This window comes from Crocodylus siamensis, chromosome 2, assembly GCF_052110815.1.
Source record: "Crocodylus siamensis isolate JL-2025a chromosome 2, ASM5211081v1, whole genome shotgun sequence".
NCBI classification, from domain to species: Eukaryota; Metazoa; Chordata; order Crocodylia; family Crocodylidae; genus Crocodylus; species Crocodylus siamensis.
In genome coordinates this window covers 198,717,697-198,741,779 of record NC_143396.1, presented here as the reverse complement: position 1 = coordinate 198,741,779, position 24,083 = coordinate 198,717,697, and the positions used below count along the sequence as shown (strand labels likewise).

The window sequence follows — 24,083 nt, the reverse complement described above, 5'->3', positions numbered from 1 at the left end:
CTGCCACCACCACTGGCCTTAGCCCAGTGATGCCAGCAGGGACCTGCACTGCACAGTCCCGACACTGCACGCCCCACCCCTGCTCTGGGCTTGCCTGCCCAGGCTCAACAGTGGCAGTGTGATGCAAAAGCTGTTGCTCAATGCAGAGGGAAAGTGGCCCCTCCCACTGCTAGCAGTTCCCTGCTGCAGCCACCCAGAATCCACACTGGGTTGCCTTGCGTCTGCTCTGCGCTGCCACCACTGGCCTGTGGGGCAGCCCAGAGGCAGCAGTGATGACAGCGGAGATGCAGGGCAGCCCCACGTGTGCACCAAGCGGTTGCAACAGGTTAACTGCTGGCAGCAGCAGGGGAAAGAGTCACTCCCCGCCCAGCTTCTGTCTAGCGGCACTGCTGCTGAGCATAGGCAGGTGAGTCCAGATCAGGCGCAGGGTCAGGGCTATGCAGCATGGGTTCCCACTGGTACTGGGTTCCCACTGGTGCAGTGTGGGTTCCCGCTGGTACCAGATCAGGTGTGGGGCTTGAGCCAGCAGCGGCAGCAGCCAGGAGCCACCACCACCTAGAAAGGCAGTCCAGCTGCAGAGCCACCCCAGGCCTGCTGCGTGCCTAGTGGGCAGCAGGACGCGCCATGGCTGGACTGTACCTGGGCCAAATGACCCACCACGGGCTGGACAAAGACCTGCCATGGGCTGTATTTTGCCCACCCCTGAAACAGGGACTACTACTTTCTGCTATTTGGCATAAAGATGAAATGAGACATTACAGTTTCATCTGATTTTAAATTGGGGATGGGGTGATATGGCATAAAGGGAATTGGCCTGTACAAAAAGAGATAAAGTTGTTTCTATGTTTTTGCATAAATGTGGTAAAAACATACAGTATTGATACTTCAGAGATCACAGTAAGAATATGTTTGTAGCACATCATGGATACAAGAAGCATAAAAGTTTGAGTTTAGTGTCTGATTTTTAAATTAGAGGAGATGGGAAAGTGTTAAGTGCTTTCCTCTTCGCAAGTAAGATACCAAATGTAGTAAGTTTACACTGTATCTAGTAACTGATCAAAATAGAGCATGTGGAAGCCTGGAAAAATTATGATTTTCAAATACATGTAGAGTAGACTACAAATTTTCTTTAGATGCAACACATGTCTATGTGGAAAGCAGGTGACCCAAAGTGATATGAAAGGAAGGAGTCCTATGGAACATCCCATGTACTAATGATAAAAGAAACTAAAAGGAAAAGAAAACTGAATTAAAATCAGCAGATGTCAGAGATTTGTAAGAATTGTACCAAATAATTGAGAGAGAATCAATAATATCAAATACTGCAATAAAGCCAAGGCCATTTTAAAAGTACGCTTTTCCATGGCTTGTTACCCCAGGATACATGTTAGGTATTTAGTCTTATTTTATAATACCATACTTATTATATGCATAGTAAAGAATATATATTATCATATGTTCCCTGCTATGAAGATTTTGCTATCTAGAAAGGGTGAAATTACTGGACAAAACTGGAGACATGTTGTTTTGACACCAGAGTGATGAGGTACACCTATAAAGGTTTTATAGATAAATTAGGAAATGGAGTCTAGGGAAGACTTGCAGGAAAAGACAGAAGGAACAGGGTGGGTGATGTAATAGACTGTTTCAAGCAAGGAAGCAGGCAGTAGGGAAAAAGTAGATGAAGGACGTAGAAAGGATTGGAAAAAGTAAAGGAAATGAAAATTGGAAAGAAAGGGAAGTGGAAAAATATGGGCAGAAGTAATGGAGGACTGAAAGTAAAGTTTAAGGATCTTGCCTTGATGTGGTAAGATAAGAAGTCACATGATAACTGAGAGAAGATGGTGAAATTCCTGCCCCTTTGAAGGCAATAGGAAAACTCTCATTGACTTTTTATAAGAGTCAGGGTTTCACTCCATAATTTTTTTCAAGTGTGTAGCTAACAGTCCTTTCCAGTGTGTTTTCAGCTCATTTGTTAGATACCACATGTACAGAAGCAACAGAGGGATCATTAACTTAAGGATAGGAACTGAAAGTGCAGGGGAGAATTTTTCAGATACAAATTCTAATATCTTTAGATTTGAAAAATACTATACGATTCTGAAGTGATTTGTGTACAAGATCTTCGAGGAAAAACTGTATTTACTCATTCTTTTATTACTCTGAAGGCCTTGGAAGCTATTTTAAACTTAGCATGGTCAGTATTTTAACTGCATTGATACGCTGTCTTGTCAATACAGAAAAACAGTAAAATCCCATCACAAGATTAGTCTAGACAAGCTTTATATTTCACAGGATTGAAGCTGTCAGTGCTAAACCTCCTAGGAAGATCTTTCAGTATTATAATCCAAGTGTTATAAAAAGGTTAAATTCTTTTTTTTTTTTAATGTTCTCTAAGGCAAGAATAAATTGTATTATTCTTAGATTAACTCCTCTTGCAAATTAGATGCTCGTCTTCGTTATTTGACACAAATTATCCTGGTTAATTTAACCAAGTAATAGTAGATTCAGCATATTAAAATGTTTATTTTAATTGTTATGGTTCTCTGGAGATGCTATAATACAGTAGATTACTGGACAATCTTGTAAAATATTATTTAGAATACAGCATGCATATATTTAAAGTGCATTTTTAAACAGTTCTACTTACAGCAGAGAGTGGTTTAATTCCCAAGTCCATTCTTCTTTTTTATATTTTATTCTTCATATTCTTAATTCTATTATTTGTTCTTTTATTTTTTTTTCTTTTATGCCATACTTAATGTAGCCATATATCTCAGTTGTTCACCTGTTGTCCTGGTGCTCCAGGAACTTTTGGGACACACAAAACTTACAAGTTCTTCTTTTTATATTCATATAATTTGCTTTTACATATCTGTTTTTGTTTGTTCAAGAGGCATTGCTATAGAGTAGAATTTTCCCTCTGTTTGCTAGAATCAAAAGGTTCAGTGGAACCAGTATTCAATATGATGAACAGTGTTTGGAGTGAAATAGAAGGTTGAATAATCAAAACCATTTGCTCAAAGTAAACATGAACTACACTTTTTCAGTGTTTCGTGTTTTATCATTCAGAACACTACCAGGTGAGGAGGAAAGGACAGTCTGCTTCAAGGAATATGTGCACGTGGCTGAAAAGAAGCTGCAAGAACACTTTAAAAAATAAATAAATAAAAATAAAGCAAACCTTTATGTTTTGAACAATGCTTTTACAATTTTAAGGAAGCCACCAGAAAAAAAAATGTTTAAATGTGGCTATCTTAATCTTGCTATCTGCTCAGTTTCAGTATTATAGGCTGAAGTTCTGAGCTACTCATTTACTACCCGGTGGGGCCTGAGGTGAGAAAGAGTACGATAGAATCATACCAGAGGCAAGGATTTCCTTGGGTGCTATCTTTTATTAGACCAACTGCTTGCATACTTTAAACAGTTTTGTTTTGCTTTGCTTTCCTTTTTTTGCTTTCTGTCAAGGTCGCTGGTGATGAAAGGTTATCTTTAGAAGAGGGTTTTTTGTCAGTAGCTAAGGTCAGGTTAAAATGTTAAAACTTGTTTCTTGTTAAAAGCAAGACTATACCTGTACATCCTAAGCCTTGAAGCAGCTTGAGCTACTTTAATTAGCTAATATTATTTTTGTTAGACATGCAGTTTAACCTGACTGTTAAGAGGACTCTTAACTTGTCAGTATAATTGACTTTTTAAATTTTTAAAAAGGTGATAAAGATAATCTCTGAAGAGGTACAAAACAGTGATTTGCCAAATACAATTATACAAAATACAAGTTATCAAAATTCACCTTCCTGGTTACTGGATAAATGCCAGATATTGTAACGTATATGTTTGACAACTCTGTTTTGGCGTGTGCTAATTAAATCCAAGTGACACATACTAAACTCCCTCAAGCTTAGTAACTATGGACATTAGTAAAATATCTTTTAAATGGAATTTCAGATTATTAAAATGATCACATCTTATAACCTGCAGCAATTTTAGTGAGATGTTTTGTAGCTAAGGAAAGACTCACCTTAGGTCACACTACCACACTGCAGTTCTATCTGTAGAAAAAAATGATCAATACTGATGGACTGTGACAGGCTTTTGGCAGCTTTAGGGCAACCTGTCTAGACTTTCTACAAAAAGTGGTATTTGTATATTGTATTGCTGAAATCTTTTTTTTGCCTATAACTTGCTTTTATCATTTCAGATATCTGGTGATCTTATAGAGGTTTCAAAGAGCCTAGTCCTATTTTAAATTTATGAATCTTAAAAGAGGTCACTAATAATAATTATGACCGCCACATATTTAGTAACTTTGATTATTTTAGCAACTTTAGTTATTCTTACACAGAAGATAAACTTGGGTCAACTGAATACAGTTTTAATCATTCTCTGGTTATTATTTATTTTCTCTCTCTCCCTCAGTCAGATCTTCAGATGTAAATTGGCATAGCATTGCAGAGGATCTTGCTCTTAATTTTTATATTAAAATATACAGCAGCTAATGCTCGGCATATGTTTAATTTCTTTGTTCATTGGTCTTCTCCTGTGCTGTGGCAAATCCCAAGTCTCAAAATGCTGCATGAGCCTTCAAGACTTGATAGCTTCATCTTAATACTAATAGTTATAGCTTCATCTTGATAAGTACATGTAACCAGTCCATGTACAAGAGGAATAGGACTTCCATGTTGGGTTCTGTCAGCTTTTACCCTGTCTTCAGCTGCAAGATTCTTCTGTGCTTGTATACCTTGTTAGTTAGAGGTAAAGTTCACTAAGAATGCAGCAGATAGGGAAAGCAGTTTAGAATGAAAGCAAAAAATAAGGTTTGGGGTCCTAAATTCCTATACTCTTAAGTGAGTAGAATATACTTATGTGTTAGTTTTTGCCAGTCCAGCATATGTCCTGCTAATGGTGATTCTTTCAGGAAAAAAGAGAAGTGGGGTTAAAGTTGAGGAACAATTAAATGTCATTTGAAATGTATCACTTTTTGATTGTTATAATAAATTTTCATAAATTATCTGAAAACAAAAACTTGTAAAATATTTTACCCTTCTTTCTTATTGCACTAGTCTAATATTTAGTTTTTCAGTACCTGTACAAAACAGGTTTTTATGTTGTTTTTATTTTTCTAATACAAAATTTATGTTTCTATTGGCTTTGAATACTAACATAAGTATTGAAGCCCGGGTAAAATGGGCACTATCAGAAAAGCCCCATATGGGTGCACTTCAGATCTTTTGAATACAAGAGAAGTTTAGTGACCTAGAAATTAATCAATAAAAAGCTATTCTCTATGTGACAAATTGAAGAACTGAAGGATTCTTACAGATGCATTGACTTTAACAATTCAAGATACATTGTTTATAAAGGCTTTCAGAGACGCTTTTAATCCTTTGAGTACTGTAACAGACTATGAGGTGTTTTGTATTTAGATAGCTTTCTGACACTCTACTTTTCTATCTTTACTGTAAATTTAGAGACCAATGTGTAGTCAGAAAGAGAGCCTAATTTTGAAATAACCATTTTGTAGTACTTGTAAGTTTTTTGGTATTTTTTACTTCTTTTACTAAATTCCTTTGCTGAATATGACATTTGAATTACATGATATTTTGAGTGTTGCTCAGACTTTAGTAATCTAAATTTCTTAACTATTAAATGTAGCACAGTTAAATTTATACCAAATAACAAAATAAAGCATGGTCATTGTTAGGGGCTTTTTCATTTTTTCATATCACCTCTATTTTTATAGTTTCTTTTAATGTAACAATAAGGAAAGTGATGCAAAAGACTACAATTTAGTGACATGTTATAATAAATATGAATATTTACTTAACCATTACTATCCCGAGGTATAAATTCTTAGATTGCAGGCTCCTTGTGGCATGGACCATCTTAATATTCTGCAAAACATGGAACACATGATGCTGCTCCTGGAATTCTAATATTATAAAAACCCAAGTCTATTTGTTTGTCTGTCTGTCCGTAATGCTTTATTTGTGCTCTGATTGGCTGACAAACAGCCAATCGGAGTGCGAAGAAGCATTCTGACAGAAGGCAGCATGGCGCTGACCTCGCCCCCCCTCACTGTGTTCCCTGGAGGCGGCGGCAACAGAGTGGACAGAAGAGGGACCGTGGCCAGCAGGGCTGGCCTGTCCCCCCTGCCCCTTGCAGGTAAACGTGGGACAGGGAGTGGGCCCAAGCCCAAAATGGGACGGGGGAGCAGGCCCAGGCGATGTATAAGCTGGCCAGCCGCAGCAGGGGGGTGCATGGGTGGGTGGGAACAGCAGGCCCAGCCTAATTTGGGGCATGGGGAGAGGGAGGAATGAGCCTGAGCTAGGGGAAGAGCCAGCCCACCATAGCAGTGGGGGTGAGGGGGCCACAGGCCCGGCCCAGCCCAACACGGCAGCTGCAGACAGGGGGAGGAGCAAGCCTCCTCCCTCTGTCGGACCCAGGCCCACTCCTCCCCCACTCCTGCTCTCCCGCATCGGCCCCAAGCCCATTCCTCCCATTGTCACTGCCACTGCCAGGTCAGCCTGAGCCCACTGCTACCCCCCGCCCTGGCTTCTCCCTACCCTTGGGCCCAGTCCTCCCCTGCATCGGGCCTGGGTCCACTCCTCCTTTCCCCCCACTGCTGTGCCAGAATGAGGAATGCGCCCGGACCCTAAGCAGCAGGAGGGAAGGTGGGGAGCAGGCCCAGATGGGGTGGGGGAAGGGCTCTGTCCCCGCCTGCTCCCTGTCATTCTTGAAGGGCAATTGGCTAGTGATTAATAATAATGATACAGAAATAATTTAAATATTGTACAGAATACAGTAGGCTATCTTTATAACATGCAGTACTGGCTTATATTCTAATAAACATTAGGTAAATCATGGCCCCATTCAAATCTAATAAGATTTGCATTTTATGCTATTTCTACACCAAAAGCTCCTAAGAAAAGTTGAATTTTGAAACATATGTGGAAAGGTGATACATTCAGACTGTGGTAGACCAAGGACAGAAACAGATTTCACAGCCCCCGGGTATGTATTCATTTAAAGGTGCCATGGGGTCTGAGTCCTGATCCAACAATTGTGCCTTTTACTGTGCCACAAATGCATGGCAGGAAGCATAATTTTGGGCATCAGGAAACCATTTCCAGTTGCACCCTTTTTAGGTGCTAGTGCTGGAGAAGCCTGGAATAATGATCCCAGGTTTCAAGTTGAAAGCCTGGTACTAACAGCACTATAGTGTGACTTGGCCTTGGGCAGCCCTGAACATGCCACGAGTTCAGTGTAAGGCACTGTACAAACCATGCTAAAAAATGCTCCAGTGGCTGGTTTGCCATTTTATGACACCTTAATTTAGGCAGATATGTAGCACACAGCCTTGCCATTTATGCTGTGACTAACACATTAATTGCAGTATAAATCTAAGTTGAAAATCCCTTCATAAGCCAATAGTTCCCTTCACCCCCCTGTTCAGATGAATGGGGATCTAACTTGAATCACTTTCACTGACCACAACTGCAATGGTACCCTTTGGGTAGGGACCTACTCAGTTCGCTATTTCATGGAATTGCAGAAATAGAAAATTGGGCAATCTCCATGAAATGCACAAAAAAAACTTACTAAAAATAAGGGGCTGGTTCCCCAGTGGGAGCCAGAAACCCTCCTGGCTGCACAGCCTGGCACAAATGAGGCCACCAACACGAAGACAAGCAGGGAAAATGGCTGCGTCACCCATCCCTCGCTGGTGTCAGTGACCTGAATGATATAACATGAGAGGGCTGCCTGTCAGACAGCCATGGCCTTCCCCACCAATTAGCTGCAAGGACAAGGGCCACATGACAGGCAGCCCTCTAAGCCCATCAGTGGTGAGGGATGGACAGCCCTTTCCACTAATCACCAGCAGGGGGAGTTCCCACTAGGACCCCTCAGCCACTCTGAGGTGCGGGGGGGGGGGGGCACCACAATAAACCCATGAATTTAACATGATCAGATTTAATTTTCCTTGCAACAACCTTCAGCAAGTTTGTGGATGACACCTAGCTAGGGGGGAGTAGTAAATATGCTGGATGGTAGGGCTACGATTCAGAGTGACCAAGGCAAATTGCAGGATTGGGCCAAAAGAGATCTGATGAAGTTCAACAAGGAGAACCTGATGGGCAGATGAGAACCTGATGGTGTTTAACATCAAAAAATGCAAGGTTCTCTACCTTATAGGCTTGGCAGTGCTACGCTGGTTAGCAATACAGATGAAAGAGACTTGGAGGTCATGATTGACCACAAGATGAACTTGAGCCTTCAGTGTGATGCTGCAGCTAGTAAAGCAAGGAAAAGTCTTGCTTGCATCCATAGATCCTTTTCAATCAAATCCCGGGACATCATTCTCCCGCTGTACTCGGCCTTGGTGAGGCCGCAGCTGGAGTACTGCATCCAGTTTTGGGCTCCACAATTCAAAAAAGATGTGGAGAAGCTTGAGAGGATGCAGAGGAGAGCCATACGCATGATCAGAGGTCAGGAAAACAGACCTATGACAAGAGTCTGAGAACCATGGGATTCTTCAGCCTAGAAAAGCGCAGGCTCAGGGGTGATCTGATGGCCACCTATAAGTTTATCGGGGTGCTCGTCAGGATCGGGGGGAATGTGTATTCACCAAAGCGCCACAAGATCAAACAGTCACAAACTCCGCTGCAACTGATTCAGGGTGGACATAAGGAAGAACTTCTTTACTCTCCGAGCACCCAAGGTTTGGAGTAGACTGCTGCCAGAAACAATTCAAGCACCCACTTTTGACACATTTGGATGCTTATCTTGCTGGGATCCTATGATCCCTGCTGACTTCCTGCCCATGGGGCAGGGGTGCTGGACTCAATGATCCTCCAGGGTCCCTTCCAGCCTGAATGTATATGAAATCTAGGAAAATGCTTGCAGGGCCTACAATGGGCCCACAATCTGCCCACAAAATTGGCTACCCCCCCACACACAAATTGAGTAGACCCCTAGCTATGGGACTTAGTTTGCATTTAGTTATCTGAGAAAAGCTATTTTAACAATTTACATTTTTATACCATGCATTCACTTGATTTTTTTTTTTTTTGAGTAACAAGAGCTTTACATGTAGGCCTTCATAGATGGAAATTAACACTTAAACTACATATAAAAGCCAGCATGTATAGGGTAACCATACATCCCAGATAAGCTGGGACAGTCTTGGATTTCAGAGGCCAGTCCAGCTGGCTAGTGAAAATTAAAACAAGCATCTTGGTCATGGTGTAGGGAGATGTAGTGGCAGAAGCGGTTAAGTAAAAAGCTCTAGTAAGACAACAAAAAGTGACCTAATAGGTTAGCTCAGAGGTACTTGAAAAGGCCCTAGGGGGTATGCACAGGTGGGCGTGGATGGAGCACTGCCACGCACCATCCTGCGCTGCTGCACACAGGTGCCACCTGCCCAGCTGTACACGGGAACTAGGGGAAAGCTTGATTAGTGGAATAACCATTGAAAGGGGGAATGTTAACACCTGTGAAAAAACAATATGTCATTAATGGACCACTTACTCCTTAGCTGCCTGGATAGTAATACCAGTGGTGCTCTGCCCCTGCCTCTGCCTGTTGCAGTGGGGGTGGGGAGCAGTGTTTCAGATTCCTCTCTAGCCCTTTAATCATGCACGTGACTCTCATCGGGTCAGACTTAGGGTGACAATATAGGACAAAGGGTCCAAAGTAGAACATTGTCCTGTGTGGTTGGCCTAAGTATGTATATTCATCTTAGGATCATAAGAAAGTAGAGCTGCAAGTGACCTTGTGAGATCATCTGGTCCAGCTCCCCTGCACTAGGCAGGAAAGACAAGTGGGGTCAGGTGACCCCAGCAAGGTCATCATCCAATCTCCTCTTGAAGATTTGCAGTGTAGGTGATTATACCACCTCTGGAGGGAGTTTATTCCTCAGTCTGGACACCCTAGCTGTGAAATTTTTCCTCGTGTTTAACCTGAAACGGTCTTCCAGGAGTTTGTGGCCATTACTCCTGGTTTTCCCCAACAGTGCCCTGGTAAAGAGTTATTTGCCAAGCCCTTGATGTATTCCCCTGATATAGCAATAAGATGCTACCAAGTCCCCTCTCAGCCTTCTCTTTTTTAGGCTGAAGAGGCCCAAGTCCCTCAGCCTTTCCTCATGTGGCGTGCCTTGCAAGTCTCTGATTATAAGGGTGGCTCTTCTCTGGACTCTGTCAAGTTTTTCCACAGCTTTGTTGAAGTATGGCACCCAGAACTGGACGCAGTACTCCAGTGCAGTCTCACCAATGCTGAGCAAAGCAGAAGAATCTGTTCTTTGGTTTTGCTTGAGATGCATCGGATGATGCATGCCAGAGTATGGTTTGCCCTGCTGGCTACAGCATCGCACTGAAGGCTTATGTTAATACTATGGTCAATTATTACCTCTAAGTCCCTTTCAGTCATAGTGCTAGTCAGTTTGGTGCCACCAAGCCTGTGCGGGTTGTTCGTCTCCAGATGGAGCACTTTACATCTTGACTAAGCCATCCCAACCAAGCATCCTGGTTGCATGCTTGAAAACCTGCACTTGAAAATTTTGAAAGAAAGAATTCCACAATTGTTTCTAGGTAGCCTCTTCCAATGCTTGACAATCCTTGTAGTCAGAAAGTTCTTCCTAATCTGCAACCTAAATGTTTTTCTCCTGGAGTTTGATACCATTGCTTCTAGTCCTGTCCCCTTCAGCCCCAGAGAAACACCTATCTCCATCCTCTCTATAATCAGTATTCAGGTATTTGAAGACTCTTACCCAAATCCCCCCTCAGTTTTCTCTTCTCCAAACTAAACACTCCTAGTTCTTTTGGCCTTTCCTCCAAAATCTTACTTCCCAGGCCTGTAATAAGTTTTGTCACTTTGTGCTGGACTCTTCCCAAACTGTTCACATCCTTCTTGAAGTATGGGGCTCAAAACTGGACACAGTACTCCAGGTGAGGCCTCACCCACTGTTAATCATAATCATCTTATAGTCCACTGTAACCTCCAGGTCCTCCTTTGCAGTACTGCAGCCTAACCAATCATTCCCCAGTCTTTATTTATGCATGCAATTATTCTCTTCTGAATTCAGGATTTTGCTTTAGTGCTTGTGGAATCTCATCTTCATCATTTCATAGGATTCCTTTTTTATTTTCAACTCATTAAAGAGATTGTTGTCTAGCCAGGCTGGCTTCCTAATGTACTTCCCATTTTTCCATTGCATTTGAAATAACTTGCTCCTGTGCTCTTAAAAGGGCCTCCTAAAGCACAGCCAGCCTCCCTGGATTTTTTGTCCCTTCAGATTTGCCTCCCAGAGGATCCTGCCCATCAGTTTCGTGAGCTTGGTAAAAGTCTGTTTTTTCGGAAGCGCAGTGTCTTCATTTTTCCCATGGATTTACCCTGGGGAAACTGCTCTCTGCCCTGCCTCGGGCTGTATACCTGGCCATATGCATGTGTGCACATGCGCATGTGCACATGGTGCCTCCTGCATCCTGCTCCCCCCAATCCCAAGCTGTCCGTTGCTAGCTGGAATACTGCCACTTTAAACAGAAAACTCGGATCCTTGCACGATACTGTGAATCGGAAGCAAATGCTGTCCCAGTCATGCGGCCCAGAACCAGGATTTGATGTTCCTATTTCAGAACTGTCCCGTTCAGTTAGGGTTGCCCCACTGTCATCCATGTTACCTTCTACCACCACATTCTCAGCCAATTCCTCCTGTTTGTGAGCAGCAAGTTGAGAAGAACTTCACCCCCTAGTTAGCCTTTCTTTTTTCTATAACAAAAAGTTATCCCCAATACACTCCAAGAACTTGCTGGACTGCTTATGCACTGCTGTGTTTCTGTCCCAGGAGATGACTTGATGATAAATCCCCCCATGAGAATGAAGTCCTGTGATTTGGAAGAGTTCATCAGTTTAGAGAAGGCCTCTTCCATCTCCTCCTCCTGGTTTGGTGGCCTGCAGCAGTTGCTCATCATGAATCCTCTCTACTGCACTCCTCTTTGGCCTTCGCCTAGGCTTTCAGCAGGCCAACCTTTTACTTCATACTGCATTTCAGAACACACATACATTGCCTTTATTATTTTATAATGAATAAGCTTAGCTCTATATTAAAGTGCATTGCAGTAATTTAGATTTGAGGTAAAGCCATAAATGATTATAGCACGGCCTGCATTTGTAGAGGAAATAAATAACTCCCTGGGCACAGAAGGGAAAATGTTCTTGGCTATGACTTTACCTTTTCCTGGCTGGACAGCCTAAACCAACCATCCTCAAAGATAAACTTAAAGTACACAAGCAGATATACTGTCTCAATAAGGGCCCCCCATATTCCTTGCCAGTGCTATTTGCTTGCTTGCCTCAGTATACTAATACCACTTCATTTTTATTTCAGATGAGCCTTCATTGATTCTTCCCCATCCAAGCCTGTCTTGGACAGACAATTCCACCTCATCAATCAGGTCTTTAAGTATAAAAAATTGGAGCCTGGGTATCATCTACATACTGTAGAAAATAATTTATATTTCTTTATTAACATTATTAATAGAGTTTTATACGCATCAAATCATCTAAAGGGGTAAATACCCCTAAATCTTAAATGTTTTTGAAAAATTACTCTGATGAAAGGCTGGTATGACAAGACAGCCTTTCTTTAGTAGGTTTTCTAACAAAAAGAGGAGTAAAATTGTTTTAAGCACCTTCAGTCATATCAATACTCAGCGTGTCTGCATTATGGTTGCATGCATTAAATAAATTAGTTCAGACACCATAGATTTCTTAGATTTCATAGACATTAGGGCTGGAAGGGACCTTGCAAGATCATTGGGTCCAGGGGCCCAAGGGACAAGAAGTCAGCTGGGGTCAAATGATCCGAGCAAGATAGGAATCCAAGTGCTTCTTGAAAGTATCCAGAGTAGGTGCTTGCACCACCTCTGTGGGGAGTCTATTCCAGGACCTGGGGACTTGGTCAGTAAAGAAGTTTTTCCTTATGTCCAAGCTAAAACAGTCTTCCAGAAGTTTGTGATCATTGCACCTTGTCTTACCTTGGGGTACTATGGTGAACAGATGTTCTCCCAGTTCCTGATGTTACACCCCTTATGTACTTATAGGCTGCCACCAGGGTGCCCCTAAGCCTATGCTTTTCCAGGCTAAAGAGTCCCATGACTCTTAGCCTCTCATAAGGCCTGCTCTCTGGCCCTTTAATCATGCACATGGCTCTCCTCTGGACTCTTTGAAGCTTCTCCACATCCTTTCTGAATTGCAGAGCCCAGAATTGGATACAGTGTTCCAGCTACAGCCTCACCAAGGCCAAGTAGAGTGGGCGGATGTCTTCCTGGGTCTTGCTTGAGATGCATTGGTAGATGCAAGCCAGAGTTTTGTTTGCTTTGTCATCTGTGGTGCCGCATTGGTGGCTCATGTTCATCTTGTGATCAATCATGACCTCCAAGTCTCTTTTGGTCATGGTGCTAGCAAGTGTAGCACTGCCAAGCTTATAAATGTGATGTGTTTTTTTTTCTCCCAAGGTGGAGCAGCTTGGATTTCTCCACGTTGAACACCATAGTATGGTGTCATTAGCAAACTTAGCCAGTCCACTTCTGACACCAGAGTCCAGATCATTTATAAATACATTGAAGAGTTCTTATCTGAGAATGGAGCCCGGAGGGTCACCACTGGTCACCATGCACCATGTTGATTTGGCTCTGTCGACCATCACTCTCTGGATCCGTCCATGGAGGCAGTTCCCCAGCCATCAGACCATGAGGTTGTCAAGGCTGCAGTTTCCCAATTTTGCCACCAGGAATAATTTAGCAGGATAGGGAAAGTTAATAGTATCAAAAGCAACTGATTTAATTAAAATCCATCAGAACCATTGAAGCTTTTCAGTCTTCAATACTAAACCAAGCTGGATATTTCAATAGCTTCTCTTGTATCAGTAATTTTCCTACTATGTTTTATTTTCCTTTGGCTTATTTGGATGTCAACTCTTGTGTCACTGCTTCAAGTTATAGCTGGTGTCTTCTGACTCATCTCCCCTACCTCAAGTTGCCTCCAGCCTAAATCTCTGAACCCTAAGCAAACAAGCCAAATACAAATGTTGATTCAGGTCCCCTTATATAATTATTTTCTGTTTCCTGCAGTTGTTTTCTTAAGGTGGTTCACTATCTCATCTGTAAAGGTTGCAAAAGAATTTACATTTTTCCTTTGCATTTAAAGGGGAAAATTCTAAACAAAGTCTTTTTTCTTCTCCTTATAACAAAGTAAGTGATTCTTTCCTGACGCTTTTTTTTTGTAATTTCTTTTCCCCTTGAAGGTTCTGGAAGTTACAAATGTGAAGTTCTTTATCCAAGATTTTTCCCAAAAAACAAAATTTAAAAACCAGCGCTTGTATGTCCACTTGAAAAGCTGTTTTGTATTGTTTCATAACCAACTGGGAATGGGAAAGACTCCTGCCAGAAGAGTTCATACAATATATTCCTACAATATATTCCAAAGATAGTTGTGATTTTGGCCTTTTTGTTTGTTTTTATTTTTAATCAAAGCATTAGAAACGGCATGCCATTTGTCTGCCACTAAACATTTTGCAGTGCAAAACTTTTTCTTTGGTTTAACGTCTTGTCCCAATCATTTGTTTTCCATTCTTCCCCTTCCCTTGCTATTATATTCTCTTTATCTTCCTAACATTTTCTCAGTTACATTTGTTCTCAACCGCTGCCTTTTTACTCTTGCATCTGTTTAGGTTTTATGGGATTTTTACCTTCTGTGTTATGTCAGCAGTTTCAGAAATCTGTATCAGGAAGTAGGGGTACACCGATAAGGGATTTTTTTGTGCTAATACCAATGACCGATTTTTAAGGAACTATTATCAGCCGATACTGATCCAATTCCACTATGCAGCTGAGCAGCTTGGAGACCAGTGTTGGGCTGGGAAGTCTGGTGTGGGGGAAAGGGTGAGGGGAGAGAAGGGCTGTGAGGGGGACAAATTGAGGAGGGGCTGGGGCAGGTGCAGATACTGTTCAGCCATGGCGGGGTGCAGGACTGCCATGAGCAGCTTGTCCAGGAGGCGTGGGGGGACTAGCAGCTCCCACCCTGCATGCACCCCGGAAGGGCATGGGGGCATGTGCCCCTGGATCCGCACATGGGATGGGGCGGGGTGGGCTGCCACTGCAGGCTGGGGCGGGGGGCAGCACCAGGTTCTTCCCAGTGGGGGGCTTGGGTCAGGGCTGTGCTTGGGGTAGGCAGCAGCAACGCTGGGAAGGGGGCAAAGGAGGGGGCTGTAGCCCCCCAAAATCACTGTTGCTCCCCCAAAATTCACCTTAGCCCCACTCGCAATGCTGCTGCTTCCCACCCCAATCATAGCGTGGCCCAGCCCCCACACCGGGAAGAGGCCAGTGCTGCCCCCAGCCCTAACCCACAACAGCAGCCCATCCTGCCCCGCATGTAGATCCAGGGGCATGCACCTCCCAAGGTGAGCACAACAGAGGGAGCCACCCCTCCCTGCACCCTCTGAATGAACTGCTCGTGGCTCCATCCCATGCTCTGCCCCCGCTGAGCAGCCCTTGTCCCTGCCCCACTCCCTCCCTCATTGCAGGGGCCTCAGTCTGCCTCCCCAATCCCCTCCCCGGCTCCTTCCCCCACACCAGACTTACCAACCTAATGCTGGTCTCCAAGCTGCCGGGCTGCTCTCCTGGCCCCACGCAAGCTGCAGCTTTGCAATGCACGGGGAATTTATCGGCCACATTATCAGCTGCATCAGGTAAAAACAGGTGATTTCTGATGCTTCAGTTTTCCCTGTATCTGTGCACTACATCCCAAAATGCAACCACCTTAGCATGATGCTAGGAATGTCCCAGGAAGCAGTGAGTACCGCACTGAAGTGGCTACATGGTGTCTTCTTTGTGCTGTAGTGCATAAGGACCAAGCAGGCACATGCTTCACTCTGGCAAAACCATGTAGTGGTTCTTTTGAGGGTGTAGACATGGCAGTCATTTCCAGTGTGCAGTACGTGGGTACATTTCAGTATATTTCTTCTTTTGTTTCACTTTCTCCATTTTGTAGGTTGTAAGACCTACAAACCTTTTTTGGCTTCTTATTATCGTTACATGTCATTTTAGACTGGACAGGAAGGGAATGATGTTCAAGTTACAGAGTGGATTGTGTCCTATTTTCCTCAAGTAAAAACATATTTCCACTTTGTATGAGAGACTTTTACTTGTGCTTATCTTTCAAAAGCTAGATAAATAAAGAGAGAATGAGATTCCAAATATACTGAGAGGGTTTTGCACGTATTTTTCACTGAAAGAAAAGAGTACAGATTTTTTTTACCTAAGTGAGGTTACCCTACATTACAGGGCATGATCTTAAGTACTTCATAATTTTAATTACACTGGTGGCTTGTTGTGAATATTTTATGAGCAAAAAAATATTTTTATTGTTTATGTTTTCTGGTAATTCAGGAAATCAGAAATGCATTAGATTTTGAAAATTCATTATTTATTCTCATTGCCTTAACCTTCATTTGGAATAACATAAAATGCTATTTGAGTCAAATGAAATCCAATGAATTTTGAATCTACTAAATTGAGATGCTTACCTACCAAAAATGTTAAATAAAGAAGTTGGTATATACTAGGTAAAATCTTGATGTTTTTCAAACCAATGGAACATTGATTTGAATACGCTAAGATTTCTCCCAGTTTATCTCTAAAGTATTATATAATTGCTTGAAAGATCATAGACTCTTATGTGTTTTTGTTCTCTCCTTGTTTCTGAGGTTTAACTTATAACTGGTAGCTTTGAAAATAAATTACCAATTTGAAACTCTCTTATGCCAATTAAAATATCATTTTTAAAGAATAAATCTGTAGAGTTACATTTTATATAAATGCTTACACAGATGCTTCCATGTCTGTTTTACAATGTCTGAATATACACTCTCACACATTTAGAATTTCCTTATAAGACACAAAGTAGTACTTTGCTGAGATATTCCATGATACTCCTAAACAGGCAAAGCCACTCGGTGCAGTATTACCTGTGAATTTAACTTTTCACTTTGGCACTAACCGGCTATACTGCTTCTGGTTTGGGAGCTAGCACATGAAAAGGTAGTCAGAATGGCCCTACTTTACACCATTTTAGAACTTCAGAACTTGGGAAAAGAAAACTGCTAATGTGAAAATATAAATGCGTAAATAGAGATGATAGTAGAGAAAGGTAATATACTGTATTTACTCGATTTGAAGATGTGGTTTCCCCTTCCCTCGTATAAGATGCGAAAAGCCCTTTGTCTTAAAATCAAGTATGAGGGGAGTGAGCTGGCAGACAGCTGCTGTGGCTTGGATTCCAGCCACTACCCAGGGTCGAGGCATAGCCACAACTGCTGTCTGCCTCCCTTTCCCCCTGCCACCTGTGCATCTCCATTCCCCAACTCCCACAACATGCAGCTTCTGTTCGCCCACCTTACCCTTGCTCCATGCTGCAGCCTGGGACACTGAGCATGGCGCCAGCCTGGCCCTTTAGCCATGGCGCACAGCCTGCGTGGCAGCTGAGGCCATGCTTAATGTGCCAGGCTAGAACAGGGACAGAGCCTGCCATGTGGAGCAAAGGTAAGGGGAGGGGGAGAAGCAGAGGCTGGAGGGGAGGGGGAAGGAGGGAGTAGAGGCTGAAGGGGGAGTGGTAAGAAGGGAAGCAGAGGGGAAGAGGGGCTCAAGGCTGTGAGTCGGGGTTTGGCAGGGGGCAGAGGTAGCAGAAGGGGAGGCACAAATGGGGTAAGCTGCATGAGCTTCTCACACCACCTGTCTCCCCGCTGCCAGCCCCCCTGCTATGGTGGGAGGGCTGAATTAAAGACAGCTCCCCAGTAATTAGGTTCTATACATGAAAATTAGAACAATTTTTTACATGTTTCATGTATAGAATCTAATTATTGGGGGGTAATATTAAATTCAAGGTCATCTGGGATCTGAGTAAATGCGGTAATAGAAATAGAGATTTGCAAGTGTATAAAAAAAGATAATTTCTATTTATACATTTACAAATGTATATACATTTATCTCTGCTTATACATGCATCAATATTGTCTATTTATAAACATTAAATAGAGATTAGCTGTTACATGTAATTAAGAAAGATGGTATGCTTTTAAGATCTGATAACACTTTAGACAGCAGAGGCAACTTGTGCTCATGCATGAGAGATTCATATATTAGTCATCTTTTTTCCCATTGACCCAAAGGTTGAACCATCATCAGGTGAGGGAACAGTAAAGAAATTCTGTGAGCTGCTACTATGGCAACAAAAGTTGGTTGATATTTGGAGGATTAGTGGGAAGTTGTACGTGAAGAGGGCATGATTCTCCCAGCTGACAGAGGAAGCTGCTAGGATATGGTCCCTAAACTATGTCAGGGTGCTCGTGGATGCCAGGGCTCTTTATCTTTTCCAGCTTGAGAAATCAGTGTGTTATGGAACCATACATTTAAAACTTTGGTTCCAAGTAGTTTGGCTCCTACTGCAAAGCTCACCACCAGATCAGAGTGGCAGACCAAAAGAGAAATCCAAAAGACTTCTGTAAATGTTTAAGAAAATATGGGTGAAGGAGAGTGCTTAGCACAAGCAAACACACTTATATTTTGTTTCTAACCAAAATTCCTTTATTTCCACAGAGGAAGATAAATATGGTATTTACTCCAACTTGTTATTCAAGTATTTTCTCGCAGAGGGAATTGTATCTGGACATCATTTGTTTGTTGCTTCTGCTAAAGAGGATCCTGCTGATATCTTGAAGGTAAAAAAAAAAGTGACAAATAAGATTAAAGTTTATCCAAAATGTCTATTCTGACAAGATTTTTTTACCTCAGTGAATTGAATAAGGCACTAAATATTTATACTGCAATAACAAATCAATAAGTAAAATCAAGAAAATACACTGCTTACAGTTTTTTCTGTTTGAAAAATATGTGATAAAATAGTTCAACAGTTTCTCTCAAAATTACTTCAGCAGTTTCCTGTATTCATCTGTAGAAAAAAGAATTAAATTAAACATTTTAAACATGAAAATATACATAAAGGAATATTTCTGTTTTGCATGATCGGTGATCTCAAGATCTGGTCCAAAGTGCACTGTCATCAGGGAAAAGATTGCTGTGTACTTCAGTGGGCTTTGAATTGGGCTTTTGGACTGTGATCCGGGAAACATTCATATATGCAGCTAATCTCATGAAACTCAGTCAGACTGTTCTCATACATACAGTTACTGATGCTGAATTATTTACAGATAAGGCCTTTTCTCCATTTATTGGGGTGTGTTTCAATATATGTATTTTCAATTACATAGTTATAACTTGCACAGTTTAATGGAAAATATCTATTAATCAAAAATATATTTTGATTAATATAAAATATAAATGATTAATATATTTTGTTGAGCTGCAAAATATACTAAAATGAATGGATAAATAAATACATTTCCATATTTCTTAACAGCCTTTAAGGACTGTGTAGTCTAACATTCAGAGTATTTTCTGATTTACTGACTTAGATAACTAGAAGTCATGTGGAGGTCTGGCCACTTAAAACCTTGAGGGATTCTACTTCTCTGGACTAAACTACTACTCTTCTTTTTTCTTTACTCAAGCATAAATTTTAGTGTCATTAAGTCCATTAAGTATTATCTTGAGCACTTAGGAAAAAATGGATTCTCAGTGACATGATATAATTGCTGTTATGAAAATCCAGTGGTCTTGGTTTTGTAACCCAAGAAAGAGGTGTTCATTTGTGGATGAATTTTTTATTTGCTTTTGTGTTTATAAAACAATGATATTTTTGTCTAATTTTGAAGATTAATTTATATAACAAAGTCTATAATTTTAAAGTGTATTTCATGCAGGCTGTTCAGAACAGTCCATTATGTGGACTTTGTGGTTTATTATTTCACTAAGGTTAAATTGTCCAGTTAATTACTCATTGCATTGCATCTTACAATGGACTAACTACTGTAAATATTCATTACACTTATTTTTTCTATTATGTTTGTTGTGCCTATTTTACTGCATTTTTTTTTTAAGTCAGTCACAGAATACACCAGTTTTGGCTTTTAGTATTCTTTTATCTTTTGTAATCCAGTCATTGACTGGGAAGGAGAGTCTGGAGCACCTGTTCAGCTGCCCCATTCAAATCTTCCCTGTTCTGTGGACCAGCATGCAATTGGATTTCCAGATCTTAACATTTTCCCTAAAACTAGCTTGCTAAGCTTTAGAGAGGTTGTTCTGGCAGTTTGGAGCAGAGATCTATGCGATCTCTGAAGTCAGACTCTAAAATTGCACCTGACCTTAAAGTAACTGAGGATTTTGGTTACATGGGGTGGGGGTTGACCATGTAGATTGTACATCTTTACAGTGGAAAGATGTACTGATTTTTACCAACAATCCATTTTCTATTGAACAAAATTTAGGCAGCGGGTTTGGTATACTAAACTATGACTAATAGTTCAATTCACTACTTCTGTATCTTAAGAACCTGTCATTAGGCAACTTAGTGACCATAGCAAGGACATTGAGAATTTTTATACACACAGTGCATTGTGGAAATGCTGTATTTCCCTTTGCTTTAATTTTATTGTATGGTTGGAAGTTTCTTGAACCTATAACCAAGATAAATATTGCTGGTAGTAGAAGGGGTAAAAGACAATCTTATAGACCATAATTATCTTAAAATTATGTATAACTAAAGACAAGTACAGGATAAAAAGCCCCCATCAGCTGCCTAAGATATATGATATTACCACCTGGCAATTTATCCATCATTCGTTGAAAACATATTCACGCCTATTGTAGTCAAAGCTTCTGCAGGAAGTCAGCATTAAGATGCAACACAAAAAATTACACCCTTCTTGAAAAATCTATAGAACTATATACATTATATTTTTTAAAAGATATTTTAAACAGTTCGGAGCATTTTCTACAGTCGGTACATTTCTCTGAACAAACAAACAAACAAAAAATCCTCTACTGTAACTGTACACAGCTTGAGAAGCTAATGAAAGAAGTTACGGTATTTTTCACTTCCATTGTGAAAAAATCTTGAAATTAAACTAAATCTTTCATATCAATTATCATCTTTTCACGTGTTACTATTGTTGTTTTGCTCCGTTTTCAAAGCTAAAATCAGGCTTAAATTTGAACAAAAAAAAAGTGATACATCCTGGTACGAAGAAAAGCAAAACAAAACTGATAAAATGATTTATACAGGTTTAACGTCCCCATTCATTTAATTTCACTGTGACTGACACATTTAAAAATATAGACTGAATTTAACCCTAGCCTTTGTGAACTGAGCATGTGTATGGATAGATCTAGGACTTTGAAAAGAGGTTGCAAAGGGGTACAGATGATGAGAAATGTCCTCCCATATAACATAACACATATTTTTCTCCAGTTAAAAAGAACTTAGATGCTTTACTAATATGCTAAGGGCTTAGAGCTATATTTCATAGATTTCATAGACATCAGGGCTGGAAGGGACCTTGGGAGATCGAGTCCAGCCCCCTACCCAAAGGGCAGGAAGTCAGCTGGGGTCATAGGATCCCAGCAAGATAAGCATCCAATTTACTCTTGAAGGTGTTCAATGTAGGTGCTTGAACCACCTCCGCTGGCAGACTGTTCCAGACCTTGGGGGCTCGGACAGTAAAGAAATTCTTCCTTATGTCCAGCCTGAAACGGTCTTGCAGGAGTTTGTGACCGTTCGACCTCGTCATCCCTTGGGGCGCTCTGGTGAACAAACGTTCCCCCAGATCCTGGTGTTCACCCGTGATAAACTTATAGGTGGCCATCAGATCAGCCCTGAGCCTACGCTTTTCCAGGCTAAAGAGTCCCATGTCTCTCAGCCTATCATCGTAAGATCTGTTTTCCTGACCTCTGATCATGCGCGTGGCTCTCCTCTGGACTCTCTCAAGCTTCTCCACATCCTTTTTGAATTGTGGAGCCCAAAACTGGACGCAGTAACTCCAGCTGCGGCCTCACCAAGGCCGAGTACAAGGGGAGAATGACGTCCCGGGATTTGCTCAAGAAGCATCTATGGATGCAAGCCAGCGTTTTGGTTGCTTTATTAGCTGTAGCATCTCATTGCAGGCTCATGTTCATCTTGTGGTCAATGATGACCCCCAAGTCTCTTTCTTCTGTAGTGCTATCCAAAGTAGCACTGCCAAGCCTATAAGGATGCTGCAGGTTTTTCCTCCCAAGGTGGAGAACCTTGCATTTTTCGGTGTTAAACACCATCAGGTTCTCATCTGCCCATTTGCTGAGCATGTCTAGGTCAGCCTGGATCACCTGCCTATCTTCTGGCGTGGATGCTTTGCCCCAAAGTTTGGTGTCATCAGCAAACTTGGCCAGTCCACTCCTGACTCCAGTGTTCACATCATTAATGAAGACGTTGAACAGGATGGGTCCCAGGACAGAGCCTTGAGGGACCCCACTGGTCACAGGGCACCACGATGAGCGACTGCCATCAATTACAACCCTCTGGGTCCGACCACGGAGCCAATTTCCCAGCCAGTGGATCGTGGTGGAGCCAAGGCCACAACTGGCCAGTTTGGCCAAGAGGTGATCATGGGATACCAGATCAAAAGCTTTTCTGAAGTCAAGATGTATGAGATCAATCTCTTCTCCTCATCCAGGTGATAGGTCACCTGGTCATAGAAGGAAATAAGATTGGTCAAACAAGACCTACCTGCAACAAACCCATGCTAGCTATCCCTTAGAATGTTAGCCTGGGCCAGTCCATCAAGAATAGCCTCCTTAATAAACTTTTTCCAGGATAGAAGTCAGGCTAATGGGCCTGTAGTTAGCCGGATCCACTCTCCTCCCTTTCTTGAAGATCGGCACCACATTGGCCTTCTTCCAGTCTTCGGGCACTACACCAGAGCACCGGGAGTTTTCAAAGATCTGTGCCAGGGGCTAGGCTATGACGCTCACCAGCTCCTTGAGTACCCTGGGGTGCAGATTGTCAGGGCCGGCTGACTTGAAGGTATCCAGCTTCTCATGGTGTTTCTTCATGAGGTCAGCATTTATGGAGGGTAGGGGATCCCCATCACCCACATCTCCCTGTCCCATAGCAGGCATGGGCGTCCTATGGGACTGATGAAAGACTGACGCAAAGTACCTATTTAATAGATTGGCTTTTTCCTGGGCGTCAGTTGCCCCATCTGGTTTAGCAGGGGTCCAACATTGCCCTTGCTTTTCCTCCGGCTCCCCACATATCTGAAAAAGGACTTTTTGTTGTCCTTGATGCTTGAAGCTAGTTGGAGTTCAGTTGCAGCCTTGGATTTCTTGGTTTGCTCCCTGCAGGACTGGACCAGTGCAGAATAATTCTCCTTGGAGGTGAATCCCGTCGTCCATCCTTTGTAGGCTTTCCTTTTTAGCCGCAGGAGGTCCGCTAGGTCCCTGGAGAGCCAGGGGGGCTGCTGTGCCTTCTTGCTGCCTTTCCTCCGTGTTGGAATAGATTTAGCTTGTGCATTGAGGATCGCTTCCTTGAGAAGCAACCACTCTTCTCGAACTCCCATCTCCCTGGGGTCTTGGTCCCTAAGGGCCTGACTGACAAGCCTCTTGAGCTTGTCAAAGTCGGCTTTTCTGAAGTCAAGGACTTCTATGTTGCTGACTGACTTGCCAGCTTTACGGCGGATGGTGAAGGTGATCAGCTCGTGGTCACTGTCACCCAGCTTCCCATCGGTCACTAGGTCACCGATTAGGTCGTCCCCCGTAGCCAGTACCAGGTCGAGCAGCGCTTTGCCTCTCGTTGGCCCATAGACTTCTTGAGTCAGGTAGAGGTCATCCACGCACGAGAGAAAGCTTTGTGACTGCTCGGATTTTGCTGAGTGATCTTCCCAGGAGATGTCCGGGTAATTGAAGTCACCCATGACAACCAAGGTCCTGGAGCAAGCGGCCTCAGTCAGTTCCCGGGCGAACTCCTGGTCAAGCTCAGGACTTTGAGTGGGAGGTCTGTAGTAGACTCCCACCATTGTGTCCCCTGTGCTGTATTCCCCACGAATTTTTACCCAGAGGGTCTCTAGCTGTCCATGCTGGTCAGCTTGCAGGGACATGTAGCTT

General features: G+C 42.3%; 1 protein-coding gene across 3 annotated transcripts in view; it reads left to right on the top strand.

The window, feature by feature from the left end:
• ELP4 (elongator acetyltransferase complex subunit 4) overlaps positions 1–24,083 on the top strand; it is a 259,081-nt gene that overhangs the window by 16,799 nt on the left and 218,199 nt on the right. For all 3 annotated transcript variants that reach the window (XM_090032796.1, XM_090032798.1, XM_090032797.1), the window contains exon 3: positions 18,648–18,769. In XM_090032796.1, coding sequence (XP_089888922.1) covers positions 18,648–18,769 — 122 coding nt within the window. The remainder of the gene's footprint in view (positions 1–18,647; positions 18,770–24,083) is intronic.